This window comes from Castor canadensis, chromosome 3 (assembly GCF_047511655.1).
Source record: "Castor canadensis chromosome 3, mCasCan1.hap1v2, whole genome shotgun sequence".
Lineage (NCBI taxonomy): Eukaryota > Metazoa > Chordata > Mammalia > Rodentia > Castoridae > Castor > Castor canadensis.
Window position 1 is genome coordinate 51,164,019 of NC_133388.1, and position 19,335 is coordinate 51,183,353.

A 19,335-nucleotide genomic window follows, 5' to 3' on the forward strand; every position below is an offset into this window, starting at 1 on the left:
TTTCATTGTAAGGATATGCCACTTTTATCTTTTCATTAGATGATGGACATTTGAGTTGTTTGCATTTCTTGGCTATTATGAGTAAGGCTGCTGTGAATATTCTTTAGCAAGCTTCTGTGTGAATATATGTTTTCAGTTTTACCCCAGGAGTGGTACTGCTGGCTCATACGTTAGCTCTGTTTTATTCTTTGAGGAACCACCAATCTATTTTCTAAAGCAGTTATTACTACTTTACAATTCCATCAGTCACATGAGGGTTCCAGTTTTCCCACATCCTTGCTAACACTTGGTATTTTCCATTTTTTGATAACAATCATCCTAGTGAGTGTGAAGTGGGTATCTTTGTCATTCTGAATTGCTAATGATGAATATCTTTTCATATGCTTACTGGTCATTTGTGTAACATATCCAGACAAATGAACTATAAGAGCACTTTACATGTAGTGAATACTAGACCCTTAGTTGATATATGATTTACACATATTTTCTTCCAATCTGACGGTTATCTTCATTTACAAAAGTTTTGAAAAAATTACACTTATTGCTGGGTATGGTGGTTCAGGCATGTAAACCTAGCCAGTAGGGAGACAGAGATCAGGAGAATTGTGGTTTGAGGCCAGCCCAGACAAAAAGTTCAAGAGACCAATAAAAACTGGGTATGGTGGTATGCATCTGTCATCTACCTAGTCGGGTAGCAAAAATAGGAAGACTGTGGTCCAGGTCAGCCTGAACATAATTGTGAGACCTTATATCCAAAATAACCAAAGTAAAAGGGACTGGAGGTGTGTTTCAAACGGTAGAGGACCTGCCTAGTAAGTTCAAGGCACTGAATCCAAACTCCAGTACCACCAAACAAACAACTGAATATCTCTTTTTTCTTTTGTGACTTCTATTTTTGGTGTCATACCTCAGAAATCATTGCCTAATCAAAGGACAAACAGATTTTACTTTTTTTTTTTTTAAAGGACTTTACAGATTTAGCTCTTACACTTAGGTCCTTAATTCAGTTTGTTAATTAATTAATTAATTAATGAATAATGGCACTACAGAGGTTTAAACTCAAGGCTTTGGTACTGCTTGAGCCACGTCACCGGCCCTTTTAATTCATTTTAAGTTAATTTTTATAGGTGTCCAGCTTCATTCTTCTGCATGTGGCTATTCCATTGTCCCAGCTCTATTTGTTAAAGACTATTCTTTCATCCATTGAGTTGTACTGGCATTGGGAAAAATCAATTTGACCTCTCAATTCAATTCCATTGATTTGTATCGATCTTTATGTTGGGCTGTAGCTCAAGGTCTTGATTAGTGTAGAACTGTGGTAAACTGCGTAACTGGGATGTGTGAGCCTCCCACCTTTGTTCTTTTTCAAGTCAGTTTTTGGCTGTTCTGGATCCTGTGAATTTCCATGTAAATCAGCCTGTCATTTGTTACTAAAAAGACAGACGGGATTTTAACAGGGATTGCACTAAATGTGTAGATCAGTTTGGAAGTACTGCCATCTTAAGTTTTCCAATTCATGAACTCAGATGTCTTTTCCATTTATTTAGGTCCTTAGTTTCTCTCAATGGTATACTGTAGTTTTCAGCATACGAATCTTGCATGACTGTTTGTAAACTTATTCCTAAGGATTTTATCCTTTGTGATACTACATGTAGTAAATGGAATTCCTTCCTGAATTTCTTGCATCCCAAAGCCCAGCTGGGTTACTAGTCTTCACGTTCCTTGCGTATATGGGAATGTGTGTATTCCTGAGGATTTTCTATACATGAGATAATGTTCCTTGCTTATAGATAAAGTTTTACTTCTTTCTTTCTAATTTGAATGCCTTTCACTTCTTTTTCTTGCATAATTGCCTTGGTTCAAACATACAGTATAATGTTGACTAGAAGTGGTGGGAGAGGACATCCCTGTATTGTTCCTGATCTTGGGGAAAAGCTTTTGATATTTCAGTATAATTTTAGCTGAGGGCTGTTTGTAAATGCTCTTTACCAGACTGAGAAAGTTCTTTTCAGTTTCTAGCTTCCTGCATGTTTTTATTATGAAAGGGTGCTGGACTTTTGTTCAATGCTTTTTCTTCATCAAAACCCACATTACATGTTTTTTTCCCTTAACCTATTAATTAATATAGCCTATTTTAGTAAGGTAAATTTGGGGGACATAGCTACAACATATGTACCTTTGTCTTCCACTCTCACTGTCCCCATCCTCCTTTCCTATCTTCTTCCATCTTTCTTTCTTGGAACAGGGTCTTGCTACGTAGCCTAGGCTGGCCTTGAGCTTGCCATATAGCCCAAGCTAGCCAATCCTCCTGCCTCAGCATCCTGAGTTACAGGGATTGCAGGTGTGCACCCCCATGCTGGGCTCTCTTTTGAGTTGCTCCAGTTAACCTTTCATTCCTGGGATAAATCCCACTCAATCATGGCATTTAGCCATTTTTATGTGTTGCTGGACTCAGTTTTGTGTTTTGTTGACTATTTTTGTATTTTGCATTCATAACGGATATTGCTCTTTTTTTCCCCCTTGTTAATACTTTCAACTGCTTCCGGTATCAGGGTAATACTGGCCTCACAAGATGAATTGGAAAATCTTCCTTTCCCTTCTATATTTTGGGGAGTTGATGAAGAATTGGTGCTAATTTTTCTATTAATGACTGAGAGATTTTTTTTTCAGTGAAGTCATTTGCTTCTGGGCTTTTAAAATTTTGCTCAAAGTTTTATGATTATTTATTCAGATGCTTTACTTTTTTATAGATCTATTCAGATTTTCTATTTCTTCTTACTCATTATACTGAATCAGTTTTGATAGTCTTTAATTTCTAAGAATTTGTCTATTCAGGTAATCTAGTATGTTATCATAGAACAATGCATAGTATCATCTTATAATCCTTTTTACTTCTATAAGGCTGGTAGTTGCTACTAATGTCTCTTTATTCTTGATTTTAATAATTTGAGACTTACATACTTCTATTTTCTGGTCAGTTCAGCTAAAGCTTTCTCAATCTTGTAGACATTTTCAGAAAACCATAGTAATACACAGAAATCTTCCTCATTTTGTTTTACAACTGATAGTTCTCTTCGTATAGATAAGGGTAATATTTATATAATATACATATTACATAAAAAAAATGGTAACATTTGTTTCTTAATATATTGGTCATGACTATATGAGAAACACTGAGACCAAGGAGGAATGGAGAAAGTAAGAGAGGAATAATTTAAAAATACTATACTAAAGCTCAGACTACAACCAATTACGGTACTGTGGATGAAAAAAATGATTTCAGTCCTATAAGTTTACTCAGCTTCCACATTCTCTTGCTAGGCAATGAAAATACTTACTTCATATTCTGAAAAGGGAAGGAAGAGATTAATAACACCAGAACTTACTGTCCAATTAAGGATCATTAAATAGCTCTGAAAAAAGTAAATCTTCATAGATTCTCTCAATTAGAAAAAAAATCAACTCATAAACTTCAGAGTAGCACTGATAAAATGAATTTAATTTTACTTTCTTTATAGGCCTATACACAGGAATGGTGGAAAGTGAGAAAGGTTAAGAAATCCTCTGGATGTTCTTATCAATTATTTGGAGAATTTTCTGTGCAAATATTGTCCATCAATTACTAAGTTATGTGGGGGAATTTTCCATTAAATTAAACTGCCTTTCAGGAAGCGATAACAATCCTCCTGTAACTGGACCCTTGTTTTTTGAGTTACTTTGGATTCATTTATTCTACTTCAAGTAATAGCTCTTGATGTTTATCTGTGGTTCTATCTTATGATGAAATCAAGGAACTTCTACTTGATTCTAGAGTGGGACTATGACAAGTTTGGCCAGTCAGACTCAGCATGACCACATGTATGGACTGAGGTATTTGAATGCAACACTGTCAGTCACTGAGTTATAGACTAGCTGAGATTCTGGAAAGAAGGACTTATTCATTCTTTGTGAATCCGAACAAAAGATGATACACCGCATCTGAACCATAGGATATATTTGAGTGTAGCTCTGGAATGAAGATGTATAGAGCTGACAGGATTCTGATGACTTATTTGGCAATCACTCCTAGACTCCTCAGGAAAATGAGTTATTAAATCCTCCCTCTGGCTTCAGCTTTCTTGTGTTTAGTTTTATTTCTCTGGGTACAAGTGAGAGAAAAACAACACCTTTTCATTTATCAGTGACTCTAGGGAAAATATACCAGTAAACCTAGTTTTCAGGATTCTAGTTATCCAAGCAAAAGACCCATCCTGGCACAAAAATATAATTATCATGGGATAATTATATCATGCACATTCATCAGGTATTATATCATGTACATTCATCAGAAAATAATATAAGGATCAGAGGGAGGAGAATGCTATAATAAGAACAAAGAGGGTCAAACAGGATCATGGTAGCCTGGCAGTATCTAATAAAAAAAAGTTTTTTTCCTTTAAAAAGTTGTATTGTACTTTTACTTTAATCAGTTAACTAAGAAGTTACAATACAAAGAGAAACAAACTTCACACTTTTATTAGTAAGGGGTTGCTGATGACATGCTTCCTAGTATCACATTACTTGCTTTACAAATATTTCAAGAAACATTTAACTGAAGCCCAGAATGAGAAAAACTGTGCTCCTCAATAGCAACTGACTTTCTCCCTTCATATCATAAATTGGTACCCATGAGATTTGTTTTTATAATGGGTACTAGCTCAGAGCCAAATTTGTGGTGGAACCTGTAAACCTAAAATCGCCTTTAAATGCAGTACTTGGCATTTTTGAAACACCCAGATCCACATATACATACCTCAACAGCATCTTACAAGGTGGTTTTAGAATAAAGCTGAATGTAAATCACTGGGGTAAGTAACCTACCTGGTGTGTTTTAGCTTAGTATCCACTGACTTCTATAAAATTTAGAATTCAGTTTCCTCTGGTAGCAATTAATTGGAGAGGGTAAGCTGCTAAAAGGCAGTTTAAAACAATTCTTAACCTATTCAGAGTTGTGCAACTCTGAAGTATTCTCAGTGTATGAAGTTCAGAGAGTAAAATACAAATGTAAAATGAGATCATTTTCTTGCTGCTAACCTTATATTCATGTAAATTAACTTAATATGTTAGGGTGAAAAACGTCTTCTTATCCCTCTTTTTCTCCATATGGTGGATATAATCAGACTTAGAACTGGGTCCAGAAACTTGACTGATATTAGAATAGCTGGTGCCAGAGAAACACGGAGAGAATGAGTAAACTCCGCTAATCTCTCTCACACGCTAGACAAAAGTTTGGATGTAGACTAGATGTGCAATGTGGTCGTCAAAAAACTTACATGGCTGTATTTTTGATAATTCTTCCTTGGTCCATTTTCTGCCCAATGCCATGAACAACAAACACAATGTGGGTGGTCTGTGATGGCTTGTCTTCTAATGTGGCTTCTTCCACATAACCTCTGTGAAGTCTGGTCCCACTACTTGAGGCTGTAGAAAATTATGATTCTGAGTTTATTATTCATTTTGAAAAACAGTATTTTCACAATATGTTTACACAAAAAAAGCAGTAATGAGACTATAAAGAAAAAAATTTCACTGAATACAGACAGGAGGAAATGAAACTTGTAAGACAGTATATATTGCCTAGATGATATAATGTTAAGTAGATATTATACCAAAGTCAGAAATCAGTAAGAAAAGGAAAAGGAAGGCCAAACTGAATACATAAAGATTAAAAACTTCAATATTAAATACCAGTAAGCAGAGATAAAAGATGAATCATAAAGTGGAAGAATTATGCAATATATGATGTACAGTTAATTACCTAAGTATACAAACAGAGCTTATTAATCAAAAAGTAGGAAGATAACCATTCAAATAGCAAAACAATACAGCTTTGACAAGGTAATTCACAAGATAGGCACATTCACTAATAAATAAAGTAACATCAAAATTTTATCAGATTTAAAACTGTTTTTTAAATTTATTTTTGGGAATGCTCTATCTTTGCTATGTACCATTTTCTCTTCTTTCTTTTAGCATAACATATTCTTGAGCTTGTACTTGAGCTATGTCCCCAGCCCTTTTTGCTTCAGTCAGTTTTTGATAAGGGTCTTGTCTTTATGCCCATGCAGGACTAGACCACGATCCTGCTATTTATACTTCCTGCTTAGCTGAGATGACAGGTGCACACCACTGTACCTAGCTGTTTGTTGGCTGAGTTGGGGGGATCTCATGAACTTTTTGCTCCAGTTGGCCTTAAACTGCTATCCTCCCAGTCTCTGCCTTCTGAGTAGCTGGGATTATAGGTATGAGCTACTGTGCCTGGCTGTAAAACTTCTTTAAATTGTCTTTTGACTGCCTTCATTTCCTTACCTTCTACTCAAATTTCAACCCATGACAATCTGGCTTCTGCCCAAGTACTTCAAGTCACCAATGACCTCATGTCACTAAATCTAATGGAAAAATTTCAATCTTCATATTCTTTGACAGTATATATCATTGTCACATTTTATTTTCACTGCCTTGGATTTAACTGCTTTTATAAGTATAAATGATATTTATTAATCCTGTCAGATCATTCTAGATACATAATCATTCATTACTGAATGAATATATGTCACTTCAATCACCTTAATAAATGTTTCATTTGACAGGGAGTATTTGTCACTAAATTTGATACTTAAATAATTATCTATTTTAGACATAAGAAGAAAACAAATTCTCAAAATTTTGACAAACCAGAGCAATATTTAACAATTACCTTTAGAAAATCCCAGTTTTTGGGTAACTGTCCTTGCAATTTTAGATGTTGTTGCATCACTATAAAGATATACTTCATCCATACTGTGCCAGTCCACATGATTTCGACTTAATTTAAAACTATGAATAGCTGTTGCAAAAAAGAAAAAATTAACTTGAAGGTCTCTAAGACAAACTTAGTGGGAAAATTTATAATACTCAGATCTTCAAATGAATATTCTCTAATAACTCAGACATGTACTTCCGTTCAATAGAAAAACTAATTAAAAATTTTATGTCAAGTAAGTAAAGGATAAGAACTTACATATGAGTAACAATATTACAAGGAATTACAATTTGTTAAAACACAGAGTAACTGGTTTAACTGTATAATTTTAACCTCTAACATGTAGTTAATATGTTTTGGTTATTAAAGAGTTGTGTTCCCAGGTGATACGACTCTTCAGAAGGTCTAAAGAATATATACGGACTTGAAAGTCCTCAATAGCTTTCACATGGAAAGTCCTATTTATTTTGCTGATTTTTACAAAAAATAACAAAAGACCTGTAAATATTTTACTTAGTGCAAGACAAAACCATGACTAGAGAGAGAGAATAATCAATTAAAATAAAAGGTATTTTTGGAATTGATATGAAAGTCAATTATCATCGGCCAGCAGAAATCCAAAATTGAAAGATGTTTTAATAAGAAATTAATGCTTTTCTACCATGATATTCAAAAGTCAGTATGGTTATTACATTATTACATATGGAATTATGCTTGGTGAACATGAGGCCTTTAAAAAAATTTCAAAACTTCAGGAAGTCATATGTGTGTGATGTAGGGACTGTGGGTTTTTTTTTTTCAGTAATGGGGTTTAAACTCAGGGCTTGCACTTGCGAGGCAGGTGCTCTACTGCTTGAACCATGGCTCCAGCAGGGACTGTATCTTGATCGTTTTTGTATCCCTAGTACCAAATACAGTGTCCTAACAAAGTGCTGGGCACATATCACAAATTCAGTAGCATTTGTGGGAGCAATGAATCAAGAAACTTGATATAACATATTATAACATATTCACCAATTCATAATTTGATATGTGGAAGGCCTTATTTTGCTCTGTATCTCTGGTATATAGGTAAGAAATTTTACATTCTCATCTTCAGAAAAATAGGTACTTTCCAATCCCTATGCTTGATTTATCTTTTAAAAAACCCATTTCAGGTAAAATATTGTTCCCCATTTTATAACTAAAGAGAGGTATAAAGAGATTAAGTGACTTTCCACAAAGCTAGTTTTTGGTAGAGTCTAATGCTTCTATTTGAAGATGGGTTGAAAAATAACCTCAAGTTCAAGATACAGCCCTGTATAAAGAGAGAAGGCCTAGATCATATAAGATCATAAAACGTTTAAAAGAAAAATCTATTTCCTACTAGAATATGCAATATAGTACAAGAAAATGTACTTTTTGTTTATGTTACAAATGAAATTTCAAAAATTCATGAAAAGCCAACTCATATTTTCCTCACCTGCCAGGGCACATTATTGACAATGAACACAAGACTAAGATTCAGTTACCACAATAAACACTGTCTTCAGTCCCAAAGAAAACAATGTACAAAGTCAGTTTCTAAAATAAAAAATGTTTTAAATTTAAAAAGTTTGTAAGGGTTTAACAATGGTTTCTAAACCATTTGTTAAAATAGTTTTGGGTAACATATTCTTACAAGAGTGTAACTACAAGATTGAGATATTTAGAGAAGTGTTAAGTCAGTAAAATTAAGTTCTTCCTTAAATCATCTACATCTTAAAGTAAAACATCTTAATATTGACAAACATTTCATTATCAGACCATACACATAATTTACATATGTTTACATATACGTGTAGCACAATGGACACATTAGCTTCAACACCACTGAACGCTAAAGCTGGGACTCTAACTACACAGAGAAATAGAACTACAATTACTGTACCTTGGGAACGCTTTCGTTTAAGACCTGCCGCGTCTGTACTCTCCTGATATCCTCTCCATTTGAACAAAGAAGGGAGGGAGAAGGGAGGGAGGTGGTGGACAACTAAGAAAGCAAAAACACTGAGCTTCAAAGTACATTTAAATGAGGTTGGCTGTTTTGCCTTTTTGTTCTAGCATTACATTTAAAAATGAGGTGTATTTGACAAACATTATTCCAAATGCTTTATTTATATAATTTCTAGTTAAAAAATCAGTGAAGAACATTGGTTTAATGTTTATCAAATACATTCTCTACATATATATAATACATAATATAATATACATATTATATTATATATATATATATATATAAAGGCAAATGTTATCTAATTTATCAGTTATAAACAATTATGTGATTATCATTAAATATTCCTGCATGGCTAGAATAAAAATAAAACAGCAGTTCTGAATGCTCAGGAGATTTATTGACTCCTTCTTTATAATACTAAGGTTATTTACTCTCACCAAACTTGTGACCTGGACATAGTCAACAGCTGATGTACAAATAAGAATGTAACAAATAACATTTTAAACGCCAAATGCAGCTTGCCTAAGAAGACACCACAGTACACATTCCACTAGATGCTTTCCGTTACTGAAGAATAATGGGCTTCTCTTGGGAACAAAGTTATCTTTTCACAACTCTCTTCGAGTTGTTAAAAGACTTAAAAATGAAAAAAAAATGTAAACATATCAAATTGGGAAGCTGTACTTTTAACTATCCCTGTAAGAAAGATTAGTGACAAGATAATGAAAAGAATGACATTAGTAAAAATGTACACTGTGACATCTTGTAAGCATAAAACAGACAACAAAAAGAAAAGCCAGGTGCATGCTTGACATTCGGCAAATCAGTACATAACCTTAAAGTCAATAAGTTTCCTGTCAAATTTTGTTATATGTCAACAAATCTCTTTATATTTTAATTATGCAATTATTTAAGACCACCTGAAATTGAAACTTACAAGTTTACTAGTTCAGTTAATTATAGAACTTTTATGGCTTAGTTAATATACATTTATTTGATTTTTCATCCTCTTTCCCTTCTATATTAATTTGACATTCAAAGGTTAAATAGTGCTCAAATACAAATACGTTTAATTCCTATTGTATAGCATTAGAAGCATAACAAATCTGTTGTATATACAGATGAAGTATATGCAAAGATTTGTGCAATAAAGGTATTCTGGAATGCTTACAAAGCATTAATAACTATAGCTATATCCTTAATAACTACACCTATATGTAATCAGATGGCTATAAGAACTACAGACTAGGACTAAAAACGGGGTTGTTATAGCGGGATTCTAAAGATGTCAATGTCACAGAAGTAGAAAATAACAAATGAAGCAATGTCTTCATTGAAATGTTTCTTCTTTCATGTGCCTTCTGGTCAATTATTCAGGAGTAGATGTACACTTAGACCAGGAAACAGTCAAAAAATTTATCAGGATAAAACTGCTAACATAGGAAAGTGGGTCAAATTGATATAAACTGGGTAATTTACTACAAAGAAGAATAGAGCTTGTAAACCTAGTAATGAAACTAATATGAACCAAATTCCATATTTACTAAAAGAGAATAAGAAACATATGGAGCATTTGACAACATTTTACAATTATGCAAACACTCTCAGAAAGTGATCAAGACATAAAAATAAAAATGAAGGCTTACTTATTTTCAACCCAATGTACAGCATTATGGTACTACCCTAAGTACACCAGAGGAAAAAAAGGCTTCCTATCATCCAATCAGGGGTATAACTGTTAAAGGAACTCCAAATGCTAGAAAGCACTACTTAATTAGTTGTTGTTGGGTTTTTGGGTTTTTTTTTTTGCTAAAAATAAGGTTTATTTAGTAATTCTTACACAATATCAGAAAAACATGCATAAATCCAAAATACAATTGAAAATGCTAATTAAATGGTCACTTAGTTAAAATAATTTGTACACTAAAGACATAACAGCAATGAAAAAGATTTCCTCACTAATTTATCTCTTCAAGAAGTTTTTGCATCATATAATTCTGAAAGCAAAAAGAATAGTCAAAGGAGGGTTGGTTGATGGCATGCTAATTCCTAGAATAGAAAAATTCAACAACTTCTCCCTTTATATTCCTTTCCTTTCCCCTTCCCCTTTCCTGAGGATTAAACCCAGGGCCTTGCACATGTAACTCTTTTTCTTTCATGGAACTGGGGTTTGAACTCAGGAACTCATGCTTGCTAGGCAGGTGCTCTACCACATGAGCCACTTCACCAGCCCTACTAGTGTGACTCTTGAAGACAGCATATAATCAGGCCTTGCATTCTTACCAAATTTGTCAATCTCTGCCTTTTAATCAGACTATTATTCACCAATATTTATTGTAGTTATTGAAATGGGTGAATGTAGATCTACTATTTTTCTATTTATTTTTCTCTTTGTCTCAGCTGTTTCTCTCTCTCCTTCTTTCCTGGTTACTTTTTGGGTTAACTGAAGATTTTTAATATTTCATTTTGATTTCTCTACTGGCCTTTTTAGTATAAAATTAAATAAGTAGAAATGTTTAATTCATTCCATTCTATTTGTGGAAACAGCTACCTTAGTCAAACAAACTAAGATCAGAGAAAAGGGGGGATTATTATATTTAGTGTCCCTGGAGTCAAGAATTCTGCTTGGTGTCTTTAAACTTCCCTAGAGCACTTAATAAGAGTCCTTGAATACAGGATTTTCCAGAAGACCTTATTTTAATAACTCTACTGTACTGTGGTCACTGATTTTCTTTATACCAAGTATCTTTGCAGAATATTTAGTATTCATTATCTACTATGTTATCTTATACTCTTTTGTAAATACTCTCATCTGTTGCCTTTTCTTCTCTAATGGGATGAAGAATCTTTGAGGGTAGAAACCTTGCCTGCCCCCTTCCCAAAGTGCCTAGCACAATACTATTCACATATTGAAGCACTCAAAATCTCTTGATAATGTGAAGAGTTAAGACTTTATTATCTATTACACTAGTACATTTAGGTGGAAAAGGTATTTTCCTCCCACAAACTAATGAAATATAAAAGGTGAGAGCTAGCACAAGAGTAATGATCATATTTTTTATCTTCGTAAATATTGTAAGCTTGAGGTATTTTTCCATCAATGGTGGCTTTTTGGATGGTAAATGTTTTTTCCTTAAATCCAGCTGTGACTTTCCAATGAATTACAAAATTTCCCACAATCTTCAAAGTCAGGTATAACATCTTAACATATGAATGTAAGCTTAATAATGAATAACAAATAAAATGACTGAAAATTGTAATAATTACTGAATTTGTAATATTTATAATAAAGAAGCATGCTAAATCTTTACTTATGTGCTACAGTACATTTTAAAAAGTCAACTTTTTCTTCTAATGACTTCAATGAATCATTTTTGACAGATTACAATGCAAAAGTGTTTTAACAGTTTAACCATATTCTGTTACTCCTAGTTAGAATTTTACCACTCAATGTATATCCTCTTAAAGACAAATAATATCCTAGATTGATAGCTGTAATTCACACACACACACACACACACTTAAAAATCTATTAAAATGAACGGTGTTTTTAGGCCAAATGTATTTAAATATGGCACTTTGAGGAAAACTGAAGTATTCCTGCTACATTTAAATCTAGGCAAGAAGCAGAGGTAAAAAGGTTACACGAAAGTTTAATTTGTATTGTAAACAAGATTCCAAATAGGTAAGATCTAGAGATGAAACATAGCTGATGACTAACCTGCACAGGATGAGTTAGCAAATGGAAAAAAGAAATGTTCTGAATGTAATATGAGAAAGGGAAAAAATTACTTCAATTTTATATACCCATCTTTCTCTTCCCAATTCTTGGATTTCTTTCATGCATTAGTAATAAGGAATTTGGGCAGCTAAACTGGGTTTGATAAGGTAAGTTGCCATTTTTGAGGTAAAAGACTTAAGGTAAGGAGAAAAAAAAAGAGTCCAAAACTCAGGCTTCTCCAATGGCAATGAAACTATTTTATGATCTTTCATGCAAATACCATGCAATAGGTTTGAAATTATTCAGGTAGTAGTTATGAAGGTTACAAAATATTTTAATCAATAATATAAAAATCACAGATATATAAAATTTGCTATTTTTGCTGTAACAAGAGCAAAGTATTATTTCCCTAACAATCTGCAGGAATATAGCTATAGCTCTTATATTGAACTGCTTTGTGTATATTGATATGTAAAACCATCAGCTTGAATGTTATGGTGAAATAAGGACATATTTGCTTCAACAAATTTGGAAAATGAGATGATATATTTAAAATTCCTAGAGTATAGTACTGGCACATAATAGACAACTATTATTATATAAATTTTAACTGCCAATTATTCAGAAGTCACAATTATCTTCAGTTACACAGACTTTTAACCAAGTAGATACAAAGGATATTTTAATTTGTTATAAGCTAAACTGTAGTTTCCTTTCTATAACCAATGAATACATGCATTGAGAGAGAGAAAAGAGAATATTTACTAAGAGTAGATGAGGGAAAAAATGGGAGGTACAAATAATATTAATAAATCTCTGGTCAGCATAAAGCTTATTGTTTTGTCACTGTTTCATAAACAATTACTTCCAAACATGTAATTTGTTTTTTCAAGCTGCATTATGTGAATTACATGATGAATACTGAGTTTTTCTGCTTTAGAGATTTTTATGAGGGGAAGGAAAAAAACCTACTCAATTTGTATTTTAATTCACAAGCTTAGGTAGGGTTTGCCAAGAAACCTCCCAAATAAAGGCCAGCATGGATGAAGAAATGCTTTTAGATTAAAAAAAACTTGAAATATCTATACGTTCTAATCTATCTATACATTTATACTCACCAGAATAGTTGATCCCACTGCCTGCAGTAAATGGAACAATAGAAGTATTTTTAACTTTACCATATATTTTGAAGTTTACAAGATTTAAGACACATAATAAAATCATGGCAATCTTAGCTATTACATGTCTTTAACTATTGCAAACACATCCAAATGCTGAATAAGGAAATGTAAGGAGCAGGCAATTATGGTCTTTTAAATTCAGAAACAAACATTAAAATATTAACAAAACTGCTCTTTTGATATAATGTTAAGAAATTTTCTGGTAAGTTCAATTTTCTTTGATAACAAAAAAACTTCCAGAAAAGACTAATTCATGAAATACAATATAATAATTTGTACATTAATGGTAAATTGCATTAGTGTCATGCAATGGAGCATCATATTAATAAATAAAATAAAAATTTCAAGTTCAGAAATTCATAGTAACTTTAAATTCTAGAATAAAATCATATATTAAAAAAAAATCAAATTTAGAGATAGGTGTGTAGTTCAGTAGTAGGTCTCTTGCCTAGCAAGCATGAGGCCCTGGGTGTGATCCCCAGTACCTCAAAAAATAAACCAGACTTTATAAACTCTAATCCTCCCAGGTTACTACTATCAGACTTATGAACACTCCAAACTTTATCAGTAATTTACTTGGCTTACAGAATATATTAAATGCACCTTACCATCTTTTCCATCTATGGATTTTGACACTTCAATATCAAAATTTTCCTGCATCTGCTGACCCCTAAAACAACTGAGGTGCTCTTGCTCAATTAAATTACTTTCTTCTTCTTCTAGAGGCTGCCAGGTCCCATCGATAAACCACTGTCCACGCATCACTGGTATTTTATCTGCCTCTGAAAAGAGAAATCACAAAATTATACATTTTGGAACTCAGCCTCCCCAAAACACCCTCTTATGACTTGATACAGTCATGTAGAGTTTTAAAATCCAGATTTCAAGCCAGGGTATATGTTTTCTTTATAGCATACAATTTTTACTTATTTGAGCTAGGAATGGTGGCTCACCTCTATAATTCCAGTTACTCAGAAGGTGGGGATCAGGATGCCTGAGGTCAGACTGGGCAAAGAGTTAGTTGAGACCCCATCTCAATAAAAAAGTTGGATGTGGTGGTGCATGCCTGTCATTCCAGCTATGCAGGAGGTGTAAAGTAGAAGGAATGCAGTCCAGGCCAATCTGGGCAAAGAATGCAAGATCTAACCTGAAGGGAAACTAAAGCAAAAAGGCTAGAAGTACAGCTCAAGTAGTACAGTACCTGCCATGCAAGTACAAGCTCCTGAGTTTAAAAAAAAAAAGAAGCACCACCAAACAAACAAAACAAAAAACACACCCAAACTGAGAAAGTTAAGCGGTTAAGACAAGTTTCATGCAAGGCTTTGTTGACAGTTCCAAAGTCTTAGAAAATATTAAAATCATATCCCGAGGTAGTATGTGGAAATCTTGTATGTGGTAGTAGTGTGCTGCACTTTTTGGGGCTGTCTTGGAGTTTGGGCTGTAAGTTAGTATACAGAAATAAATGAAAAAAAAAAAGTAAGTTCCTCATCTATTTTAGAAAATAGTTGAGAAAAAATTTCTTGAATAACTTAACATTTCTCTGATTAAACACAGTTCCTAGAAGTCTATGATATCCTTATGTTTTTTAAAAAATAAAAATGAATCAAAACAAAAGCCTTAAAAGAGCAAAATGAAACAAAAGAACCCAACTACGTAGGGAGTTGGTGACTTAACCACATAAAGAGAAATTATTTCTAATGCATTTAAAACACAGTGTTTTGTACATATATATCAGCAAATACACTATGAACAAAAATAAGAGCAAACATATGTTAAACTTTCAGCACTGACCACACTGTCAGTAGGTGAAGATGAATGTATTAATTCTGTTAATATCATCAGGAATCTAGAATTTTAGCACAAAAAAAATAGAAATATTAAGAAGCTGGGTGCCCTGTTATCCCAGCACTTCCTGAGGCAGGAAGATTGTCAGTTTGAGACCAGACTGGACTACATAGAGACCCTGTTTCAAAAAAACCCCAAAGAGATACAACCATAAACATCAAAGAAACAAAACCCCTGTAACCATAAATTTCAGCTACACATGTCAATATGAACAAATTATGTATTTTTTCTTTAAAAAATGTTCAAGCTAAAAAGGGCCTAATATCAAAGACCAACTCAGCATAAATGAACACTGAGTAATCCTATAGAGAACCAGGGTTCCTTGAAGAAAAGGTTAATTCTAGTTGCGGGACAGAAAATGTACTAGATGATCTTGAAACATCTCATCCAACTAGACTTGGGCCACGATGTATTAAAGGTTTCCTACTATGTGTTTCTACTGCATCTTGAATTGTCCTATATCTAGTATAACAATTCTGGATAAACCACTGTCCATGCATCACGGGTATTTCAGGTGGATAGCCTCTGAAAAGAGAAATTACAAAATTATACATTTTGGAACTCAGCCTCCCCAAAACATACTTTTATGACTTGACACAGTCATTTAAAGAGCACCCCAAATCTCCTTTTCTGCTTACTTAACCTTTTACTATTTGATCTATCCACTTTAAATGGTATCCTATGACTCCCTCTTATAACTTGTACAAGACAATTTTTATTTTCCCTTTGTCAGAACATAGAACAATCACATCCATGTTCTCACCACTGTTTATTCTTGGATACAGTAAAGTACATTACATTTCCTAAGTTCATATATGTTTAGAATGCTTAGCTGATACGTGAAGGACCGGCTGGCTAACTTGTACTGAGTTTCAAAGCTGCTCTACTCTACCATAGCCTTCCTTTGAATATTTCTTCTTCAGAACTTGACGTAAGCCTAATTTTCCTTTATTAGTAATGTGATCATTTCTTTTTCTTTTTCCCCTTAGAAGACCCAGATAGAAAGTTTTATTAGGTTATGACTCAGAGATATCCTGGCTCTCTCTCTCCAAGGTAGACCTTTGAATATATAGATTCCAGTTTTCCTATTATTTTTCAAGTGTTTTCGAATTATGTCTTAATTAGTTCTTGTTTATTTATTTTTGCAGTACTGGGGATTGAAGCCAGAGCTTCGAGCATGCTAGGCGAGCCCAATACTACTTAAGCCATGCTCCCAACCCTTGTTTGTTTGTTTATTTATGGCGGTATTGGAGTTTGAACTCAGGGCGTGGCCAGGCAGGCACTCTACTATTTGAGTCATGCCCCACATTTGCTTTTAAATTGTCTTTTAGATAAGAGTTCACACTAACTTTGCCCTAACTGGCTTTTCAGCCCTTTTCCCATGAAACAGGTTTTTTTAGTTGTGTTTAATCACAAATAATCATGGAACACATTAGCTTCCTGGAAAAAGCAAAACAGAACACAAACTTGTTCCTCCACCTGCATTCCCCATCATAGTGAATGGAAGGCCAACAGTAGTTGGTTACCCAAGGTGGAAACCTTAGAATCATCATCCAAGGTGCCACCTTAGCATTCCTTACAACTATAATCGGATACTAAGTATTATTTATTGTATCTCCTAAATCACTCAAATTCATTCCTTGCTCATAGTCATTATCCAAGTTCACATAACATTTCTTGATTGCTTACTTACAGAAGCCTCTTATCTAAACTAAGTATCACTAATTTCAATTCTACAATACTTTCACCACCTCTTACCAATGGCTTCTCACTAGTACATGTGTGCACTTACACATTCACAGATTCCCCTAACTTACTCTCTTCTCTTTGAAAAACCAATCCATCTTTACAGAGTTGCCAGAGAACCTTTCTAAAATAACAAATTATGGTATTCAGATACTCAAATTCTTTTGTAGCTGTGCACTGTTTTCCAGATAAACTCCGAGCTTAGAATGGCTTGTAAGTTCCTCATCATCTCTCACTTTACTACCTCTTCATATACCTAGTGTTGCTTTAGTATGCGTTCATCTAACATCTGAGCATTCCCATGAAGCAGGCACTAGGGCTCTGGGATACATAAGACACTGTGAATAGCTTCTGTGCTTTCCATGTCAACAGGACAGTGCTGTATGCCACATATGTTGTTTCTTTGATCAGATTTGCTCTTACCCACTTCCTTCTGTTCTTACCTCCTCAAGAAACCTTTCCTTCTCTATGACTCCACTGGACTAGTTCTATGCATTAGAATTAGTGCAGAGTTTAGTATTCTTCAATTTTTTGGGATCCTTAGAGATAAAGGTACTATATCCATGTGTATCCCAAGAACATAAAAGATAAAAGGAGCTCTAGTAAAATATGATTTCAATAAACATGCATTACTCCAATGGCTGGTAAGTTTGGTAGCCTGCATGCTTTCACCAGTGCTCTAAACTGGGTCTTCCTCAGTTTGAGTGGACTTGTCAAACTGTTTAGTTGGTGTATGCTGCAGTGTTCTCTCAACCATTAACAGCTTATTTTCTGATAGTTATCCTTTGATTCAGAAGAAAAGAGTTTGGCTATTTTCTAAGGATAAAGTAGCAGGAATGTGAGATTGAACTATTCATGAAGGATGACCTGCATATAGAGAAGCACACAAACCTTAAGCACACAGCTCAAGGTTTTTTGTAAGCCTAACATCCAGACCAAGAAAGCACTCCAGGAATTCCCCACCCACCACCTTGCCTCTCAAGTACAACTTCCCTCCTCACTAAGACGGCTGTAAAGATGATAGAACTATACTAACAAAGCATTGCTTTTTAGTTTATAGCAATACTCACTGAAGGTCAATTTAAAATTACCATAAAGACCATTATTTACCATTGCTACCTGCCTACTAAAAATAACTAGGTCAGTTATCATAATTATAATTCTTCCACAAATCATGATTAAAGACAGGCTTTTATGGTAAAAAAACAGTAACAAGAAACCCCCAACAAATCAACCAAACAAACAATAACATAGGTTCTTCTTGACTGGAGAATAATTCCAAGGTCCATTTTTAACTATGAAGATTTAATTTATGTAAATGTTTGAGTGGATCTTTTAAAAAATTTTTTGTAGTACTGGGGTTTGAATTCAGGGCCTTGTACTTGCTAGGCAGGCACTCTACCACTTGAGCTGTGCCTCCAGCCTTTTTTGCTTCAGATGATTTTTTAGACAGAATCTTGGCTTTTGCCCAGACTACCCAGGGACCACAATCCTCCCACCTATGCCTCCTGAGTAGCTGGATTACAGGTATTAATGAGCATGCCTGGCTTATTTGTTGAGATGGGGGTCCTGGTAACTTTTATTTTTGCCCGGGCTGGCCTTGACCTTGGATCCTTCTGATCTTTGACTCCCAAGTAGCTAGGATTATAGATGTGATTTGCCTTACCCAGTCAGAATAAATCTCATGTGTGGGCGGAGAAATTTTACAATGAAGACATTTATGTATAAACAGCTACATTTACTCTGGGAGTCAGAAGGAACCACTATAATATTTCTAAAGGTCTGTTTCTGAGAACTATTTATATCCCTATTATACTTTGTAATGTATGTATAAAGAGGATATCTTAAGGACCCTCTTCCACTAGCTTAGCCATGAGGTACTTAACTCTTCTCTTAGTAAACAGAATATGCTAAATACAATTTTATGCTTTCTAATCAACACTAACTCATTATGAAAGGGATGGGGTCTTGTGCTTTTGGCCAGGACTAGCCTCACACTGCCATCCTCCTACCTATGCCTCCCATGTAGCTGGGATTACAGTCATGAGTCATGTTGCCAGGCCTGAAAATGGCTCTTTTCTCAAGT

At 34.1% G+C, this 19,335-nt stretch overlaps 1 protein-coding gene across 8 annotated transcripts in view; it reads right to left on the reverse strand.

Annotated features, from left to right (window-relative positions):
- Positions 1 to 19,335, reverse strand: part of Ddhd1 (DDHD domain containing 1) — a 74,346-nt gene that overhangs the window by 38,614 nt on the left and 16,397 nt on the right. For 2 of the 8 annotated variants that reach the window (XM_074067957.1, XM_020172173.2), the window contains exons 2-6: positions 14,267 to 14,440; positions 13,596 to 13,616; positions 8,691 to 8,792; positions 6,737 to 6,865; positions 5,313 to 5,460 (exon numbers count right to left, since the gene is read on the reverse strand). In XM_074067957.1, coding sequence (XP_073924058.1) covers positions 5,313 to 5,460; positions 6,737 to 6,865; positions 8,691 to 8,792; positions 13,596 to 13,616; positions 14,267 to 14,440 — 574 coding nt within the window. The remainder of the gene's footprint in view (positions 1 to 5,312; positions 5,461 to 6,736; positions 6,866 to 8,690; positions 8,793 to 13,595; positions 13,617 to 14,266; positions 14,441 to 19,335) is intronic. The other 6 variants (XM_020172177.2, XM_020172174.2, XM_074067958.1 and 3 more) reach the window with 3 other exon arrangements.